Below are 19,297 nucleotides of genomic sequence, written 5' to 3' on the forward strand. Positions count from 1 at the left end.
TGGAGATGCCCTCTATAAAGAGTGCTGTTCTCATTAGAAGCTCCTGCCGTGTGTTGGTTTCTTCTGGTCAGACAAGCCCAGTCATATATGCATTTATTAGAAAGCTGAGGATGCATGATAGGAATCACTCTTCCCCTCCCAACCCCCACCCAGAGGAAAGGAAAACTCTGATCTGCTAGAATATTGTCAGCCCTGCTGAAAACCAACTCTTGGGACCTTCCTGCCTGCTACGGTGCAATCACCACTTCTCCAGGTGGCATCCTGGGGCCTCTAGAATTTAGGCACTACCTCCCGCTTGAGGGTCCAGTGCTTTCTCTGTAGAAAGTCAGACTCCAGCCACCCCTCATTCTTGTGTCTGCAGCCGTCCCTCACTCCCCGTCAAGTCTCATTAACCACCCCTGCCTGCACAGTTGACTTTACTGCACCTTCTCCACGGAGCCTCTGTGTTTCTGGGGCATTAGACTCAATCTCTGGTTCTCCAGTGTTCAAACAGAACCGCGTTTGCTCTCTCTCTCTGGGCATATATAGCGTGTGACATTTGGAAACACTATTAGCTTGAAGTTTTTCCTCTCTGCCGTCTACACAGTTAAGAAATAATGCGGTGGAAAATATTCTTGCTGATCGAAAGGAAATATTTTCCTTAGCACTGACATTTGTTCTTTCCCTTGATTAAAAATACAGATGTTCTCCAAGCCAGCAATCAAAGAAGCCTTAGAGTTCAGTCCTTGCATTCCCTTGGAAGTCTCCTCATCTTCGCAGATAAGAAAAGGTAGTGCTTTACAAGTCGGCTCAGACACGGACTTTGGTTTGGCCAGTTTTCATCTTAATCAGGAAAACTATTTTCTTCCCTCCCTGTTAGTTCCACAACAATATGACATTGCTTCGCTTTATCCATGACGCGACCTGAGACAGACGCTCTAGGGAGCAAACACCACGGTTTCATCCAATATTTACCGTGGCTGCATCCTCCCTCTGCTTGCTTTTTATCTAGTGGGGGGCGGGGGCGAGAGGCTGCATTCCTTACTGGCCTCCGAGGACACGTCACTCAGTGCTCTGTTTCTGTCTTAGGGCTGCTTTTAAATGCTGGTGCCAAGCCCTTGATGACATCTTCAGAAAGCCAGATGTGCTGCACACCTGGAAAGAATTCGGCACCTCCCTCCCCAGTGCCTCCAGCAGCTCTTCACCTCCTGGCTTCAAAGACTACAGTGAAGAATTCCTATCCAAGCTTGGCATTTGGGGGTGTCTGCAAGGGGCGGTGATCGCAGCAAAGATAGCTCAGTGAGTCCCGGCGTGGGATGGGTGACGAGCCGTGCCCCAACTACCGACCACCGTTGCTTCCTCTACTTCTACGCCCCTCCACAGGGCAATGCAATATTTTTACTTATGACTGTCCTCTCCTCCTGTGACATCTCCGCCCCCTTGAGGCGAGTCCCACCTGGGCACAGACTTTCTCTTTATTTATTGATGCATCCCCAGTGCCTGGCATGGAGACGGCTTTCAGTCGCACTTGAGTAATGGACAGCGAGTGCAGGAATGGTTGATGTGAGGCAGGAGGCTAGCACGCAGGCTGGCTGCTAAGCCCAAGTTTGAGCACTTCCCAGGAGCCCCATGTCCTCGGTGTGCTATCTGTCCTCCCAGATGCAGTGCCCTCTTGAATAGACTGTGGTGGGGAGACCCACACAGCACACTGTACCAACCAGCTAGATTTTGGCCACAACAGTAGCATGGATGGATAGCCTCAAGCTATAAGAGAAAAAGTCTAGAAGAAAAGCAACCAAAATGTTACCAGTGGTAGGATACAGGCTATTTTTTTATTTTCTTCTTGACTTTTCCATAAGTTTTCTTGCACATATTTGTCCCCTAATGTTTCCTGGGTTCCAGACACATTTACAAATACATTCATATCAAAACTTGGTAGGTTTTCTACTAATTGGTTTTTCTTATAATTATTTAGGTTTATCAAGACCACAAATGTTAAGAAAAGAATCAACTCTTGCATCTTGTCTGCATTGCTTTTTCAGGTAATGGTTTATGTATGTTTACTGAAGTAATAGAGTCATTTATGTAAGTCAGTAAACAGATATGGTTTATCCAGAGCACAAAGATCACAGGGAGAAAAAATAGTATGACCTGTACCGAAACTCTCGAGCTCATCTTTTCCTGCTTTGTTTGGTCATGGCTGGCACGTTCCGTCCCTGTTAGCACGGAACACTCACCTTTCTGTCCCCTTTCTCCTCTGACGGGGACAGCTTTATCCATAGGGAAACTGAGTTTTTTATGTTTAGTAGAATCTTAGTTGTCAGTGTAGGGACAGTCTACCTGACTCCCCACGTGGTTGCCCAGGGCTTACCTCGTCTCTGTTCATGAGCCACGTGCTCGGCTGCATGGGAGAGCGTCCTAAAGTGAAGGCAAGAGATAAACTCATCAATGGCCACAGAAGTGCTTGTGCTCCTCGGGGGTTTCTCCCTGGAGAAGAAAGATGCTTTGACCTGAAACATGAGCCGCCTTCAGAGAATCCGGATGTAAGCAGAGCCTTTTCCGTCCACCAGAGGTCCTGTCTGTGCTGGTGGACGGGACAGACACCCTTGCTGTGTGTGTCACAGTCAGTGGATGGCTTCTAGATTCTGAATAGATAAATCCTTTGGGAAAGCCTTCTTCAAATTTAAGGGCAGACTTTAAGTGTGTATGCTTGAAATTCAGGGAAGTGAGGGGCGCGATGAGTGTTGGGATTGGCGTCCTGGGTCTGACCCCATGATGCAGCTTCAGCTGCTTGTTTAGCCTGTTTGTGTTCTAGAAAGTGTACGATTAAAAATGGCTGACTTTTTGTTTAGTGTGATATTACATGTTACTACATTAGTAACCTAAAGTAAACACTAGCCTTTGAGATTTATCTTAGAAGCTGGTTAGTTTTTTTATTAGTTTAAAATTTTTGTTGTTTTTCTCCATCCCTTTCTTAGCACCAATCTCTCCCAAATTATACCCTCTGTACCTCTTTAATTCATGGCTTCTTTTTATTTCATTGTTATTGTTACACATATATGCCTAAAGATATAATTATCTGTATTTATAATTTTATATTATTTATATTGTATTTTCTATTGTATTAGATATATCCCAGTGTTATTAGTATGTATGTAGTTTCAGGACTGACCACTTGGCTTCAGATAACAAATTAGATTCATCATAACAAATTGGACTCATCCTTAGGGAAGACTGTTTCTCCTGCTCTCAGCATTTCTTAGCTGCCCGTCGTTCTTTGTCTACAAGTAGGATCCTATGAGATGTCCCCTTCCAGGTTAGCCTGTCTGTTGGCATTGTTCCTGCTCTGGTCCTACGAGGCAGCCTGTTCAAGTGTCATGGGTGTTTCTTCCCTGACATTTCTAGGGATAGAGTCTCACAGCAGAGTGCCTGGTCCTCTGGCTCTTGCAACCCTTCTGCCCATCTCTTCTTCGGTGTGTATGCGCAGGGTTTGTGTTGTGGATGGACCCACTGGCACCCCATGACCAGTCGTTCTCTGCATTTCGACGAGGTGTGGTTTTATGTAACAAACAGTCTCTGCTTTTGCGAGGAGCAGTTTCTCTGATGAAGGATGAGAGCGACACTTACCCATGACTGTGAAGATAAGTATACTGCTGTTGGAATTACGCCAGTTTAGTCAAGAGGCAGCAGTAGGTTCTTCTCTAAGATTGTTACTGCACCAGCTCTGGATATTTGACGAGGTTTTCAGCACCAGGCATAATTTTGATTTTCCCCTCATTGAGCAGGCCTTAAGTACAACTAGGGAGCTGTTGGCTACTGCCAAGATACAGATGCCACTCTTCCACCCTTGAGTATATTGTGCCATGCCTGGCCATCCTTGTAGTTTAAGTGTCAGAGCTGAGAATATTGGTTGCTTAGCTTCCTGGAAGCTTCCATGGCACCTTCCAGCATAATGGCAGCTAGTCCTCAGACAGGAGGAGGAGCCTGTTGATTCTAAATGTGGTCTTACAAAACAAATTAAAATGAGATTAAAAATTTCCAACAACTGTATTCATCTTTGAAAATTGGATGTCTTATAATGTTAATAAGTGATCCAATTGAAAAACATTTCTTGATAATATGCATTGAAATAATTTCAACATGTTTTGACTTCAACAAATAGTTACATATTAAGATAATCAAAGAAATACTTCCAAATATAAAATTTAGTTTTATAAATAGATCTTGTTTTCCTAGCATGTTGCTTACTGCTGGTCATATGAGTTGCATAAGATATACTGGTTTTGAAATCTCTGCCTGGTTTTGGCTTCATGTCACCATCTCCTGATATGGAATTTCCCTCTGTATGCTGTGGATACCATTGGTTAATAAAGAAACTGGCTTGGGCCTGCATAGGGAATAGAGGTGGGTGGGGAAAACAAGACTGAATGCTGGGAGAAAGAAGGAGGAGTGAGGGAGAAGCCATGGGGCTGCCAGAGACAGACACCGGGAGCTTTACCTGGTAATCCACAGCCACATGGCGATACACAGATTACTAGAAGTGGGTTAAATAAAGATGTAAGAGTTAGAAAATAAGAAGCTAGAGCTAATGGGCCAAGCAGCGATTTAAATAATACAGTTTCTATGTGGTTATTTTGGGTCTGAGCTGCTGGGTGGCCAGAGAACGAGCCACCTCCTTAGAACAATCTCCCTCCTCTATAACTCCATACACTCAAATATCATAGTGGGTTTTTTCATTTTTATTTTTAAGACAGAGTTTATCTTGTAGCTTTGGAACCTGTCCTGGTGTCCTGGAACTTGCTATGTAGACCAGGCTGGCCTCGAACTCACAGAGATCCTCCTGTCTCTGCCAGCTGAGTCCTGGGATTAAAGTCGTGTGCGGCTACTGCCCAGATTGACTTGGAATCATTTTATTCCATCGTTAACGGTGTAAACTCATATAAGTTAATCACTTAAGCCTTAATGGTACCATTTCTGAACTAGCACTTCTTCGTTCTAAGAGTAGGTTAGTTGAGAAGTAAGTGAGATAATATTTGTACAGAACTTAGCAGAAGTACCCAACACAGGTCTCAGCAAATGATAATATAACGATATTTTCTTTGAGAACAGTAAGTGTACTATTAAAATGGAATTTATAAAGCCCACCCAGAGCGATAACAGCATTTGGAACCCATAATGATGATAATATTAATAAACACCACTTATTGTGAATTGCAGTGCACAGAGCACACACAGGCCCTTCAGGAGATGGCACGTGTACTGTTTTGGGCTTGTTTGTTTCATTGGTACAGGTGAAATCGTGGCTCTTTATTTCCCCATTTTTCATTTTGCCAGAGTCTGCTCCGCACTACCCTCCCACATCCCAAAGCCGAACGCAGCTATGCTCAGTACGAAGTCACCCAGCTCCTCCCGGGCATCGAACTCTTCTCAGATAAATTCAGGGCTGACATCTGCAGTGTTGTTGCAAGTCTCTACTACATCATCCGTGAGCTGCACTACGCTAAGTACAACCTCATCGTGAGTGATTTGTGAAATCGACATCTCTTTTTCTATTATTAGTATCTTGAATTACCTTATATTCAATGATGTTCTTTGTTATGAATTTTTTTATAATTTATTTTGCTCATTTTCATCTCCCCCTTCAGTGCCTCTTACACCTGGATTTCTGGGATCCTGTCATTCTAGCTGGTCCCCCTTCTATTTTCATGTTTTCTTTTGATGACTCACTGAGCTTTATTAGGGAGGCTTACAGGGAACAGAGGTGTGAGGCAATTTATAGGCATGTGGGAACCTTAGCAGTGTTTCCATGACTGGAGGAAATGTCCCCACCCTGCCTCTAACCATCATTCAATCCTTAGGGCCTTGTGAGACTCTTCTGTCCTAGCTAACCCTGAAAATAGAATGAAATTTATGCCCTGGCAATGCTGCAGCATGCATGCGCAGCCCCTGTGTGGTGGCTCTGTTGTACTTGTCCATATTGGGTTTCATGGTCTAAACTGATGAGGACGACTGACTTGGTCTCTTCCTCAAGAGGGCACCAGACCCCATTACAGACTCCTAGGTGCCCTTAAGTCTTCCAGAAGAAGTGTGGCCTCATGAATCTCTTCCCTTGTTGTGACAAGATGTTGCTTGGTTCAGTCGTGTGAGGTTTATACAGGTAGCCAACTACGTGTTGAGTGCCATGGCCACCCCATGCCTAGGAGGCAGCATTCTACAATACTCTACCCTGTCCTGTGACTCTTACATTCTCTCTCCTGTCTCCTCCGTAATGTTCTCTGAACTCCGCTAGAGACAGGTGTCCCATTTATGCCCAAGCATTGAGCTGTCGCTTTTCCTCAAGTCTCTGTGGTTACCTTTGCTCCCCGCAAAAAGGAGGCTAGCTTCTCTGCCTGAAGCTGACAGCGGCACTAATGTATGAGGATGAATATACTTATTTAGAAGTTTATTAGATAAGCACACCATGTCCATTGAGCAAACCCAACAGGAGCTTCCCCACTCAGGCCTATGCTTCTACTGCCTCAGGCTTTTTTTTTTAAATCAGGGTTTGAGTATCAGATGTGTGAATTCTTTCCTGTATAACGGGTCTCAATTCTGAGCAGAAAGTGGTTGGCCACCCCTATGACAGAGTTACCACTACTGCGCCACCAGACATGTCTTCTGTGGTGGGTCAGTTGTGTAGCACACAGTCTGTAGCTGAGTAAGACTGTTGACAGTTCTTGCCCAGCCTCTAGCCTAGCAACTTCTGGTACTACAAGGGCTAGCCAGTAGGGAGGAAGCTTCCATTTGACTTCCAGCTTTCTTTCTCTGTTGCTATGACCACAACATATAGTACCTTGATCAATAGAGTCTCCTATCTAGTTCTGGTGGGCAACCAACTGCAATGAAAACTGCCTGTATTCCTTTTGGAGCCATGGGGAGCCCTCTGTAGACTCCTGGGGGCGGGTAGCCTTCCCCTGCACCTACGGCTTCTGGAACAGCTTTATCTTCCCACATAGGCTACCTCCATTAAAAATCATTTATTATTTTTAAATTCGTTTCCCAAGTATCATGTTTTCTGATGGATGTTTCATCCAATCTTAGTTTTATTCGGCCGTGCTCCTCACGTCCCCAATCTCTCTCTCTGTTCTCCCTACCAGCTTTAAACCCTTTTACGCCGAACCGCCCCCCTTTGACTTTGTCTCACATGTGCCCTACTCCCACCACCCCAAGTTTAAAGCCTCTTAATCCACTGTGATACATTTCCTAACTTACCGTTACTTTCCAAGTCTCGCTCATGCGCGGCCGGTTAGTTCTGCCGCAAAGGGCTGTTCCTCCTATGTCTAAAACCGTATCACTCCGTGGTCTCTCTCTGACGTTTCTATTTGCATTCCCTGTCTATTTGACGTTGGTCGTCTTCTGCGTGCTCTTCCTTCACTCTTCTTTCCCTCGAGGCATTTGGTGAGCTCGACTAGACGGCATTGTTAATGTCGAGCAGGAATAGAGGGCCTTTAAGACTCACAGAGTTAAGGCACAATTCCTGTCAATGTCCCGACCTCGAGATGAGTTTATCCTCAATCGCGTCCTCTCTCTTCTCTGCCACAGATGCATCCAAGAGCAGCAAACCCCAACTGTGAGATAAAAGGCAGTCATTCCTCACCGTTTCCAGAGTCCCAAAGCCTGAATACAGCCCATCTTCCCCCTCTGTGGAAAGAAATCAAAGCGGCTATCACAAATTCAAAGTTGAATGCACTTAAAAAGACATGACTGTGCCCTCGACCCTGGCCTTTCCTGTTTTCCCTGCCTCATCTCTTCTTTGTGTGCTCACCTGTCTCTTTTTAAAGTCTCCACTCCTCCCTTTCACATTTGCTTTCGGTAGCAATTCCTTCTCCCTTTCTGCTTCTTTTACCTTTTCAACAACTTTTTTTTCTATTCTCATGGTATCCTTGTTTTTCTGAACTCAAGTCTCTTCCTATATTAAAAATATTTATTGCCTTGGATATAAGTTGGGAAATTATAAAACTGTGTAGTAAAATTTAGAGGGTGATAAGTGCTTTCAACACTGGGAAGATTTGGCAAGGAATTGTTTACTAAAAAAAAAAAAACTAATCAAATAATACCCGGTCTCCTGTAGTGCAGTTCACTTCTGGATTGGGATCTGCTTCCCTCCCATGGGGAACCCCTAGCTGCCTCCCCATAATCATATATAATACGTATCACTGTGCTCAAAAAGAAATGAGACTTTTTCCTCCCAAAGCCTCAGAAATTGAGATTTTTTTTCCTGAATAATTGAGCAACTGCAGCAATAAAATAGTGTGTTTTTATTTCTCATTAAAAAAAAAAGAAACTAAATCTCAAAGGTAATTGCTCTTGGTGTTTTGTGCTGCATTAATTGCTGGAAAGGTTTTGTTTGACATTTGCAGTGCATAATTGTAGAAAAGTGTATTATGTTCAAAGTCATTTAAAACCAATTTCAATCTTTTGCAAAAGTGATTGCTGGTTGGAGCTACTAACTGACCTGCCGTTACATGTCCCCCAACCAGACAGAAGCACCAAGCAATTTCTGTTTTGTGTTACATTAACCTCAAGAAGAAGCCTCATGGCAAATGAGACATCTACAAAATACAAAATTTGCTCTGAGACAGTAATTTGACTCATCTGGATCTGCTGGCTCAGGCCTATAATCCCAGCTACTCAGGAGGCTAAGACCAGAGGGTCAGAAGTTCAAGACCTGCCTCAGCTAGTTGACAAGTTAGACATTAACCCAGCTTAGGAAGACACATCTCAAAATAAACAATGAAAGTCAGAGATATCAGGAGATAGAGTGCAGTGGTGGGATTCTTGCCTAAAATGAACAAGGCCCTTGGTTCGATCCTCAGTCTAGAGAAGGTAAAATAATCGTGGGATCTCACCCTTTGGCATGCAAGGCACACATGCAGGAATATACTTATGGTTTGCATTGTGATCTGGAGCTGTTCCAATATCTAGGCAAAGCCACCCCCTGCTTTGATGGGTAGTGGCACAGTCAAGAGGGATGCTGGTAGCCTATGGCCACTCACATGTCCACAAGACTTCAAGAATCAGTGGGCTATGGCTTTAACTCTAGGACAAGAACAACACAACGAGAGCAGAGAGCCTGGGTTTACGCAGTAGACTCCGTGTTCTCTAAAGGCTGAGAGTAGTCAGGATTTCGTTCTCATTCAGCAGTGTCCCATCTAACATATGAGGCCCACTGTACGTTGCCAGAGAAAGATCCCAACTGAAGACCTTGGCAGTGATGCTGATGTGAATGACTCGGAGCTATTTAGAAGGCATGAACACAAGTCCTTTGACCGAAGCTCTGCAGTTTTTGATAGCATGTTTGCTGGGATATTTCAGATAGTCCTCAGACACGTAGGTTGTTATTACCTTTTAAGGAGATAGTTAATTGGACTTGAACTTCTGTGTACTTAGAGATGTGACCCCCTTGCTTTGGGGTAACGAATGGCATGATCTCGGAAGTCCAAGTTTCTGATAGCATGTACAAGGTCCAGTAAAATTAGGAAGCTAACGCCATGGCTAATATTGATGGCCAACTTGATGGGATCGGTAATCACCATGCAAGCAAACTTCTAGGCATATCTGTGAGGGACTTTCTAGATGAGAATGATTGAAATAGAGACACTCACCTTAAATAGGGGTAGTACCATTCCATGGACAAGGGCAACTAAGTAAAAAAAAAAGAATGGGCTGAGTGAGCATCAGCATTTATCTCTCTGTGTCATGACTGAGGCTGCAGGGTGGACCCACTGCCTCCTGCTCCTGCTACCACGCCCTCCCCTCCAGGATGCCTGGTCCCCTCGGCTATGATGAGCCTGTCCTCTCTTCGGTTGCTTTCCCCAGAAATTTTAGGACGCTAATAAGAAAGGTAGCTGATATGCCTGGGTAGACCATGTTCTTTGTACAAAGTGGTTTATTCTGCTAATGTAGAAATGTGATACTTTGTGTAATGTATCCTACAGTTAATGTTTGACAAAATTTGATTACCAGTCTATTACGCTGATAAGTGATATCTTAGAGAATGTCTCTTTTCTCCTGGTAGGTTCTGCCTCTCCTTGCATTGTACCAATATTTTGTGACTGTAATTTGCCAAGACATCGTCAGAAATCTAGAAGCAAGAATCCTCAAGGTATGCTGCAGGCTGTTAATACCTGTGACATTCTTTCTCTTTTAAGGACACTACATTAACTTGATTCTAATTCTTACAAATAAGCTGTTAATGACATAGCAGCATACTGATATAAAAATAGTGCAGTTTGGGCCCAGGAAGATGACCCATACCCAGCCCCTGAACCCAGCACCTATCACCCAGCACCTGCACCCAGCACCCGCACCCAGTGACCTGCTCACAGCCCTGCCGCATGGAACCTTCCACCCGTGCACCCTCTCTGACATGATGGACTGCGTCCTCTCAAACTCGAGTCAGAGTCATCCCTTCCCCACGTACGTTGTTTCCTGTCAGTTATTTGGTCGTCTCAGCAAGAAATGCCGTGAGCATAGCACCCACCAATGTAATAAAGTATAAGGGATGGTCCATGGAGCTTTAGTGCAGTGGTTCTCAGCTGTCCTGATGCTATGACCCTTTAAAACAGTTTCCCATGCTGTGGTGATCCCCCCAACCATAAAATTATTTGGTTGCTACTTCATAACTGTAATTTTGCTACTGTTATGAATTTCAATGTGTTTTCCAATGGTTTTAGGTGACCTCTGTGAAAGATTTGTTCAATCCCTAGAGGGGAGCAACCCACAGGTTGAGAACCTCTTCTTTATATAGTGTTGTGCTTGGGCCACAGCAAAGAAGCAACAGCTACACTTGGGAACAAGACTTATCCAGCACCAGGCAGCCTGGAATTCCCTACTGAGAGACTGGCTTCCTGGCATTGAGCAGAGTTTTGGTTTCTGAAACTCGATTCCTAGGGGCTTGCTGTGTACTTCATGGTATACGATGTTTCTTTGTTCTGGTAATCTATTTAATAAGAGCAGACAGTCACGTCCGTAACCCGGGCCTCATTTGTTTTCTGTGCTTTAGAGACTCAGGCACTCTCAGCCTGACCTCCACATAGCATGGGGACCCTAAGGATCTTGGAGGTCCTCGCCTTCTTCCCCAGTTGCCCGTTTTGGGTTTGCCCCCTGGGTAATTTTTTTTTCTGTACCTGAACCATTTCAATCATTTTGATGTCCTGTAGTGTTCCTTATTCTGTATCTCCTGAGCGTTAATGTGGAATGCAACCTTTCCCTCCCTCTCTCCCTCCCTCCCTCCCTCTTACCCTCCCTCCTCCCTCCCTCCTTTTCTCCCTCCCTCTCTCCCTCCCTCCCTTCCTCCTTTTCTCTCTCCTTTTCTCTCTCCCTCCCTCCCTCTCTCCCTCCCTCTCTCTCTCACACACATACACTTAACATGTGAGCACAGACCATACTCACCTAGGCCTTTGTTTCTATTGCTTTCTTTAGTGAACACTGTGAAAGCAGAGAGATTTAAGTGAAGAAAAAGCATTTAAAATAGAGTATTTGTCATTCTTGATCTTAAATGATTTCTTGGCCATCCTTGTGTATGTTTATTCTCATATAGTGACATAATCATTTTCATGCTAATAAATGCTTCACAAAGGGATCATTTGAAAAGCCGATTTAGGGGCTGGAGAGATGGCTCAATGGTTAAGAGCACCAATTGCTCTTCCAGAGGACCTGGATTTGATTCCCAGCACCCACGTGGTGGCTTACTACTGTCAATAACTCCAGTCCCAAGAGATCTGGCATCTTCCTCTTCTGGCTGCCTCAGGCATGCATGTAGTGTACACGCACACACACACACACACACACACACACACACACACACACACACACCCACACACACACCCCACACATGTAAGATAATAAAATGTTTGTTTTAAAGCAGATTTATGCTGTTGCAGTTGTCATCCATGCTGTAAATACTCCACTACTGTTGTCCTCAAGGCGTGACTAGAGAGGCAGATGGGGCAAGAGATGCATGCCAGGTCTTGTGGTCGGAAGAGATGATCTAGAAGAGTCTCTAGGCCATTGCTCCAGCTCAGCTCCACACAGCTCAGCTCCACACAGCACTTGGGACATTGCTCCAGCTCACCACTTTCCCCTTTCCCTGGAAACTCCCTACTTTTCTCCCCCAAATCCTTCCTATTTTTCCAGTGAGGAGAAAGTGGACTTCTCTGTAATCCGTATCTCTGTCTAGACCTTTTGGGCCTTGGAGAATAGTCCTTTGCTTTCTATTTCTAAATAAATCTTTATGGACTTCATAAATATTTATTTGGACCCTGAAAATGTCTGGCTTTCCATCTGAACTACTGACTCCTGGATTATCTTGCTTTTGAAGTTCAATAGCACATTTTAAAACCCATCCTCCCTTTGTCATTAAGACTGCAATATTCTTGAGGCTAGGCTCTGTATTTTATTCATCTTTTAATTCCCCGTATTATCATGGGTAACAGGTTCACATATTTGATATTCATAGGTTGATTTTTAGATTGAACTTTGAATTTGTGGGCATTTGTCAAGTGCTCACTGTCTTTGTGTGTGTTCACAGCCACACACATTCCAGAGTGGGAGCCCTGAGAGCCCACATAGTAGAGAAAATGGGGTCCCACAAGTTGTCCTGACTTTCACCCATGTAGCCTCCTCAAATAAATAAATAATATTTTGAAAAGATTTACTGGATACCTCTTATTTGACTCAACTTAGTAACCTGAGTCCAAGACATGTCACCCACAGTCTTTGATATGAGGACACGGAAGCCGGGAAGAGAGATAGGACGCTCTCTAAGAGAGGATGCCCACGTTGGTAACATATGCACCTGTTCCTTAATTACCGCACGCGAGTGTGGTGAGAATCATTCCCGAAAGTTTGAACAAGAAACAGATGGCTTTGAGGTGTGAGGGTTTCACTCAATGTGCAGAATTTAGGTTTGGAAATTATACAGCTAGATGAGTGGGAAAGAGAAGATCCTTGGAGAGATACAGCGGCGAGGCAGTTTGGAGTTGTTTAAGGGGCGGAAGTGATTTTGCGCTGTTGGCATGGAAGTTCTGAGCAGGAGACGGTAGAAGATAACAGTAGAAAAACCAGAGAGCGATGCTGCCTAGCTGTTTCCTCCAGGCTGTCCATGACCCTTGCTGGCTCGAATCAGAACGGAAGACCCTCAAGAACCAAGAACAGGCCTATTAACATTCTCACTAGAGGAATGCAGAGGTGCTTGAGACTCATGGACTCACAAGACCATCCCCCTCTTCCAGATAATACTATAGATAAACAATTGGCTGGGTTGGGACCCTTTGGTAAAGTAGCTTTTTGTGAGTTGTCCATGCTGCTGATGGATTCTTTGGTGGTGTAACTGCCCATGGGTTGCCTAGGGTACTTTCCGGCAGTATAGTTGCCTCTGAGTCTCCCATGAGCCTGTAAATAACCTCAATGAACTCATAGTTCACCAAGTGAAAGCAAGACAGAATTCTCTCTTTGGTCCTTGGTCATGATTTTGCCATAGAGCATCTTTGAAGCCAGTGAAGAACTATGTTCTCTATTTGGAGCTTTGGTTAAGAGCGATACTCATTATAGAACGTCAGTAAGGAGAACGATATCAGCAGATCATCACACTGCTCAGCAGAGCTTATTGGCATAGGAAGATTGAAACCTGGTTCTGGGGATCTTAACAGATGCAAGGAAAAAATATGGATTTCACAGAGGAAAAAGTGACAGTTTGTGTGAACAGAACTAGTGTGACCTTCCTGAAGTAACTGGGGTTAGTAAGTGAAAAAGAAACACCAGGGTTGGGAAACAACCTGACTAACCAGTTCATGATAGATCCAGTAGAGTCCAGTGGAGTCTTCCAGAGAACACAGTAAGGCCTGTTCACGACCAGATGTCCTGCTTCACTGTAGACCTGCTAACCCTATTAAAGATTTATTCTCAACATTTCAAACATGCCCAGGAAGGGTACTGCTGCTTCAGAAGGCACATGAAAGTCTGGTTGATGGCTGGTTCTCGTTGTCCTCTGGCCTGTGTCCACAGTGCAGGTCGCCATTGCTTAGAGTGATATGATGAAATGGAGTAAGAGGCAGCCTTGGTTGATGTTTCGGTACAGTGTCTGAGCACACCGAGGTCTGCAGGGGGATTTTCCTCCAGGCACCAATGGAAGTAATGGCTACCTGGGGTCCAGAAGCGTTCATCTAGCTCCAGAAGTGCTTGCTTTGATATTTGATGGCAGCGGGGGTGGTTTGGCAGGTATAGAGACTACCATCTCTTGAGCAAAACTGCAATACACAGACAGTCCAATACTTTCTCTTTTTCATTAAAAACAACCTTCTGGGATTTTATGTTTTATTTTCATGTTATTTTTTACCACCGATTTCCCCTAATTTGCCTTTTTTGTTTCTTTAAAGTTTTGTCTGTTTGTTTGTTTTTTTCCACTCTTGAAGTTCCTAAACCAAGGATGAAAAGGAGAACAGAAACTCTGGTGTGTTGGCATGCTGAAGATAAATTGATTTGTCTTTTTTCTGTGTGTGTGTGTGTGTGTGTTGTGTATACATTCAATTTGTGCTTTATTCTCTGTGTCTATCATTTGTACCCTTGCCCTCCACAAAATCACTGAACATTTTCAAAGCATAAATCATGTAAGGGTCCTTTCTGGTTCAAAGTCTCCACAACTTATTTTCCCTGCTGACGTTGGACCTGGGGCCCTGCATATGGTAGCGAGAACTTTCTGAACTCTGAAATACACCCGCATTCCTTTGTCTCAGTCTGATGAGGACTGGCTTGAAACTCTCTGTTTTTCAAGCACTAGGATCTCAAGTGTTCACTGTCATGTCTTCAATCTAGTAACTTTTGTTCACTGAGTAAAAAGAGAGCTCGCTGGGGTCTACAGGCTCTTTGTGTTGGGCCACCATCTGTGCCCACGTTCTGACTCTCTCCACTGCCCTCCCCTCTCTCCAGCCACACAGAACCCATGGTCTTTGTGCTCAGGGTCCTCTCTGCCTGCCTTCCCACTCCTCTACATGATTTCCAGCTCTTCTCTTGAACAATCCGTCCTCACCGAAATTTTCCGACACCCCACTGTTGAAAGCAGGATTTTGCCAATGCCTCTAAGTCCCGCTCCTCTTTCTGTTTTTGTTTTTTGAGACAGGGTTTCTATGTAGCTCTGACTGTATTGGAACTCACTCTGTAAACCAGGCTGGCCTCGAACTCACAGAGACCCGCCTGTCTTTGTCTCCCAAGTGCTGGGATTAAAGGTGTGTGCCACCACCACCGGCCTTTTAAGCCATTTCTTATGATGCGAGACCCGCACACGTCTCTTACATTTGGTTAATTACGAGTCTCAGGGGACTCAACCCTTCAAGTGGGCTTGCTGTCCAAGAGATTCAGTAAACATGTCGAATGTTAACTTCCCTTCCTTTAATTTCCTGATTTAGTTCAATTGGATTGTATTCAAAACAAACCCTGTGGAATGTATAGCTATCAGCCAGCAAAAATTGTTAATCATATGCCTTTAAAGTTGACACTTAATTAAAAGATAAGAAAATTAATAGTTGTCTCTGTGTTGACACACTGTGCTTTTGTCTAACTTCCCTCAGAGGGTTCAAGAACATCAGGAGTATTCTTACTTTGTTTTTTTACTCAGGTTCCCATGGGAACCATGGGAACAAAGAGATAATAAGTTGAGTTAATTTTTCACAAGCATGCTGGTGAGTCCTCGTGTTCACCCACTAATCAGTGAACACCTATTCGTTACACACTACCATCATTAAGTGGGCATTTCGGATCTTAGAACCTGATGCGTTTTCCCTTGAATTTGTATTTCTAAGCAAAAGAAACTAATATCAAATCTTTTTTCTTTCTTTTATAGACTGAAATCCTTATAGATTTAGGCTTCTTTTCTGAAGCCTTTTATGAGCTATCTCAGATTTTTCATGGAAAAAACATGCCGTGCGCCATCCCTGCTGGCTATAAAGCTGCAGCCAGAGTCAAGGTAACCTCCCCACCTGATTCAAAGCTATAGATATGTATTTAAAATCTCTGGAGGCTGCATGCCTGAAGCCTAGGGAACATTCCCACAGAAGTGTGTGCGCAAGTCTCCAGTGCTCCAGACCACGCTGCTAAGTCAGTTACAGCAAAATCAAGTTTCATTTATCTGGTGTGGGAAGGGGCCAGGCGGGGAGGGCCTGCGGTTCTGGAAAAGGTTATTGCAGTCGAATCCTGGCCCGTGCCTACCACATGTTGCTTTTTATTATAGGTAGCTCAATGGTCTCTTTAGGCACATCCGCCTACCTAGCCCAGATTTGTAGGTCTAATCTTACCACGTTTGTCCAATGTTTTTCATCAAGGTGACCTGTCCATATATATTATTTGGATATCTTTAATGTATATACCTTCTCCCCTTTGTCCTCCTCTTCCTCTTGGACCTGGGGAAGCAGTCCAGGGCTTTGTGAATGCCAGCCCGGCACAGCCCCCGTGCTCTCTCTCTCCTTTTCGGTGTTCTGTGATTTCTCTGAGAGAAGAACAGTCTCCATTTTGTATAATCTATTTTGATTTTAGAAGATAGTTTTACCTGGGTTGCTTAATTTGTATTTGTAAACTGGCTAATTGAAGCATCCTTGAAGACGAGTACTGAGTTTACAGCGAGAACATAAATTAAATCCGAGTGAGTTCTTATTTCCTTCTGCTTTGGTTTTCCTGGTGATCTGGGATTCACTGGGTGACCTTGCTTTAGGCGGATGCTGATTAGAATTTTGATTTCATTATAAGTAGCAATTTCATCACTTGTGCATATACATTTAAAACAGAAAACTAGCAATAAAACAAGCTTGTCTTCTAAAGTGTGTGTGGGGGAGCATGGAATTGGTTGGATAGGGAGGCAGGAACAATCTAGGAGGAGATGGAGGAAGGAAAACTGTGTTCAGAATATACTATATGGAAAAATTATTTTTAATCAGTTCATACATTAAAAAATTAAGAAATCTACTGAGGAGCTTGGAAGATGGTTTGGTGGGGGAGAGCACTTGCTCAGCAATCATGAGGCCCAGAGTTCAAATCACCACACCACCATAAAACCCTGGGCATGGCTGCACATGCCTGTATCCCCAGCCTTGGACCCCAAGAGCACGTTAGCCAGCCAGCCCACCGGAAGTCCTCTAAGTTAGTAAGAGGCCCTGTCTCAAAGAAATACACAGTAGAGGAAGATGCTTGGCATCCCGATCTGGCCTCCACATGTGCACATACAGACACATGCTGCACACGTGTGCACACACCATCACACACACGCACACGGAAATAGCAGGTCACTCTCCAGGGGAGGTGGTATGTGTGAGCATGAGACAGACAGACAGACACATGTAGGAAGAAGCTGGATTCAAATTTAGAGGGCCTGAAGGAATCAACAAAATGAACTGAAGTCTTGAGAATCACCCATGTGAGCGGGCATCACATGTATGTGTTGCATCTGCTCATGTTCCATGCAGCTGCTACAGTGCTGTTATTTATTATAATAGAGGCTGGGACATAACGCTATAGCAGAACAGCTCTTTTAGCACATGTGAGGATGTGGGGTGGATCTGGAACACTGGAAACACCAGGATGATTGTGGGACTGGGGAGAGAGTTCAGTTGATTGCCCAGGATACATAAAGCTCTGGGTCCAATGTCCCACTATGAAGTTGTGGGTTTTTTTTTTTTAAATGACAAAATAAAAACTGAGTCTGGCTGTACATACCTATAATCCCTGTACATTTAAGGTCATCCTTAGCAAGTGTGAAGCCAGCCTGAGCTTCATGAAACTATGAAGTTATATATAGAACATCTTACTAGGGATTGTCATTAAACAATATGAATATATATGTATACACGCACATTTGTATATATACTTATAATGTATACATTATATATAGTGTTTGGTGTATATGGTATATCTGTAGATGTATATACTTGCCTATCTGTCTATGAATTACCTCTCCTAGTTAGGGTTACTATTGCTGTGATGAAACACCTTGACCGAAAGCAACTTGGGGAGGAAAGGGTTCATTTGCCTAACTCTACCACATCATAGTTAGTTACTGAAGAAAAGCGGGACAGGAACTCAAACAAGACAGGAGCCTTAAGGCAGGAGCTGTTGCAGAGGCCATGGAGGCGTGCTGCTTACTGGCTTGCTCCTCATGGCTTTCTTATGGAACCCAGGACCACTAATTCAGGGGTGGCACCACCCCCAAAGGCTGGGCCCTCCCACGTCAATCAGTAACTAAGGAAATGTTGTACAGGTTTACCCACAGCCCAACTCTTGGAGGTATTTTCTCAACTGAAGATCCCTTCTCTCCGATGACCCAAGCTTGTGGCAAACTGAAATAAATTACCCAGCACAGTACCTATCAGGAAATAAGTAATTTGGCTCTTCATCCCTCTCCTGTGATGTAAATGAATTTATCCTCTTGTCTGGATGAAGTTAGTACTATTTCTTGCCTCCCAGTCAACAGTATTTTCTTATTATAAACAACCTGTCCTTCGGTATTAAAATTATAGTTCAATAGATTCAGACTGTTTGTTGAGTGCTTACTGAACCCAGGCAGTGTTCTGGGCATGGAGTGAAAGCTGTCATTACTGGGAAGGTTTTTCTCAGCAGCAACTTGTGAAGGATGTGACCCAAGCAGGGATCTGGGGGATGACCTTCCAGGCACAAATCATCGTATGACAAAGGCCTTAGGGAAGATGCTTGTGAGATATCACTGGGGAGGACCAGGTAGGCCCAGTGAGGTTGAAGGAGAGAGGAGGAGGGGAGCACTCAGGGACCAGGTGATGTGATCGTGACACAGTGATTATTGGGGTGATAGTCGCGGAGGGGAGGGAGCAGCGGTCGACTGCTGTGCAGGTTGTGAGGGAAGAGCTGGCAGCATTAGACTGGTGTTTGGAGGTGGAATTGTAAGAGCACAGTTCAAGGATGACTCAGAGTGTTCAGTCTGAGCCGTCGGCAGGAAGTTTTCATAAACTGTGGAGGAGGAGCTAAACAAGTTCCATATGAGATCCAGAGACAGCTAGGTGGGTAGCATCCATAGTGTAGGGTAGCAATGTCTAGAATTCAGGGGACCAGTTGGGGTTGCATGTGTGAAGCTGGGAGTTTTAACCCCGAGGTTTAAAATAGTAGTCTGTACTGGCTAGTTTCATGACAATGTGATACAGCTAGAGGTGTTGGAAAGAGGAAGACCCGGCTGAGCCAAAGCATCTGTAAGAGCAGGCCACAGCAAGCCTGTGGAGCATGTTCTTGGTGATTGATGTGGGAGGACCAAGGCCATTTGGATTGGTGG

At 44.3% G+C, this 19,297-nt stretch overlaps 1 protein-coding gene across 1 annotated transcript in view; it reads left to right on the plus strand.

Annotated features, from left to right (window-relative positions):
- Cfap54 (cilia and flagella associated protein 54) overlaps window positions 1-19,297 on the plus strand; it is a 252,210-nt gene that overhangs the window by 130,944 nt on the left and 101,969 nt on the right. Inside the window, exons 42-47 of the mRNA XM_005358276.3 lie at window positions 682-769; window positions 1,069-1,278; window positions 1,955-2,021; window positions 5,314-5,496; window positions 10,037-10,123; window positions 15,857-15,979. Coding sequence (XP_005358333.2) covers window positions 682-769; window positions 1,069-1,278; window positions 1,955-2,021; window positions 5,314-5,496; window positions 10,037-10,123; window positions 15,857-15,979 — 758 coding nt within the window. The remainder of the gene's footprint in view (window positions 1-681; window positions 770-1,068; window positions 1,279-1,954; window positions 2,022-5,313; window positions 5,497-10,036; window positions 10,124-15,856; window positions 15,980-19,297) is intronic.

This window comes from Microtus ochrogaster, chromosome 24 (assembly GCF_000317375.1).
Source record: "Microtus ochrogaster isolate Prairie Vole_2 chromosome 24, MicOch1.0, whole genome shotgun sequence".
In the NCBI taxonomy this organism is placed as follows: Eukaryota; Metazoa; Chordata; class Mammalia; order Rodentia; family Cricetidae; genus Microtus; species Microtus ochrogaster.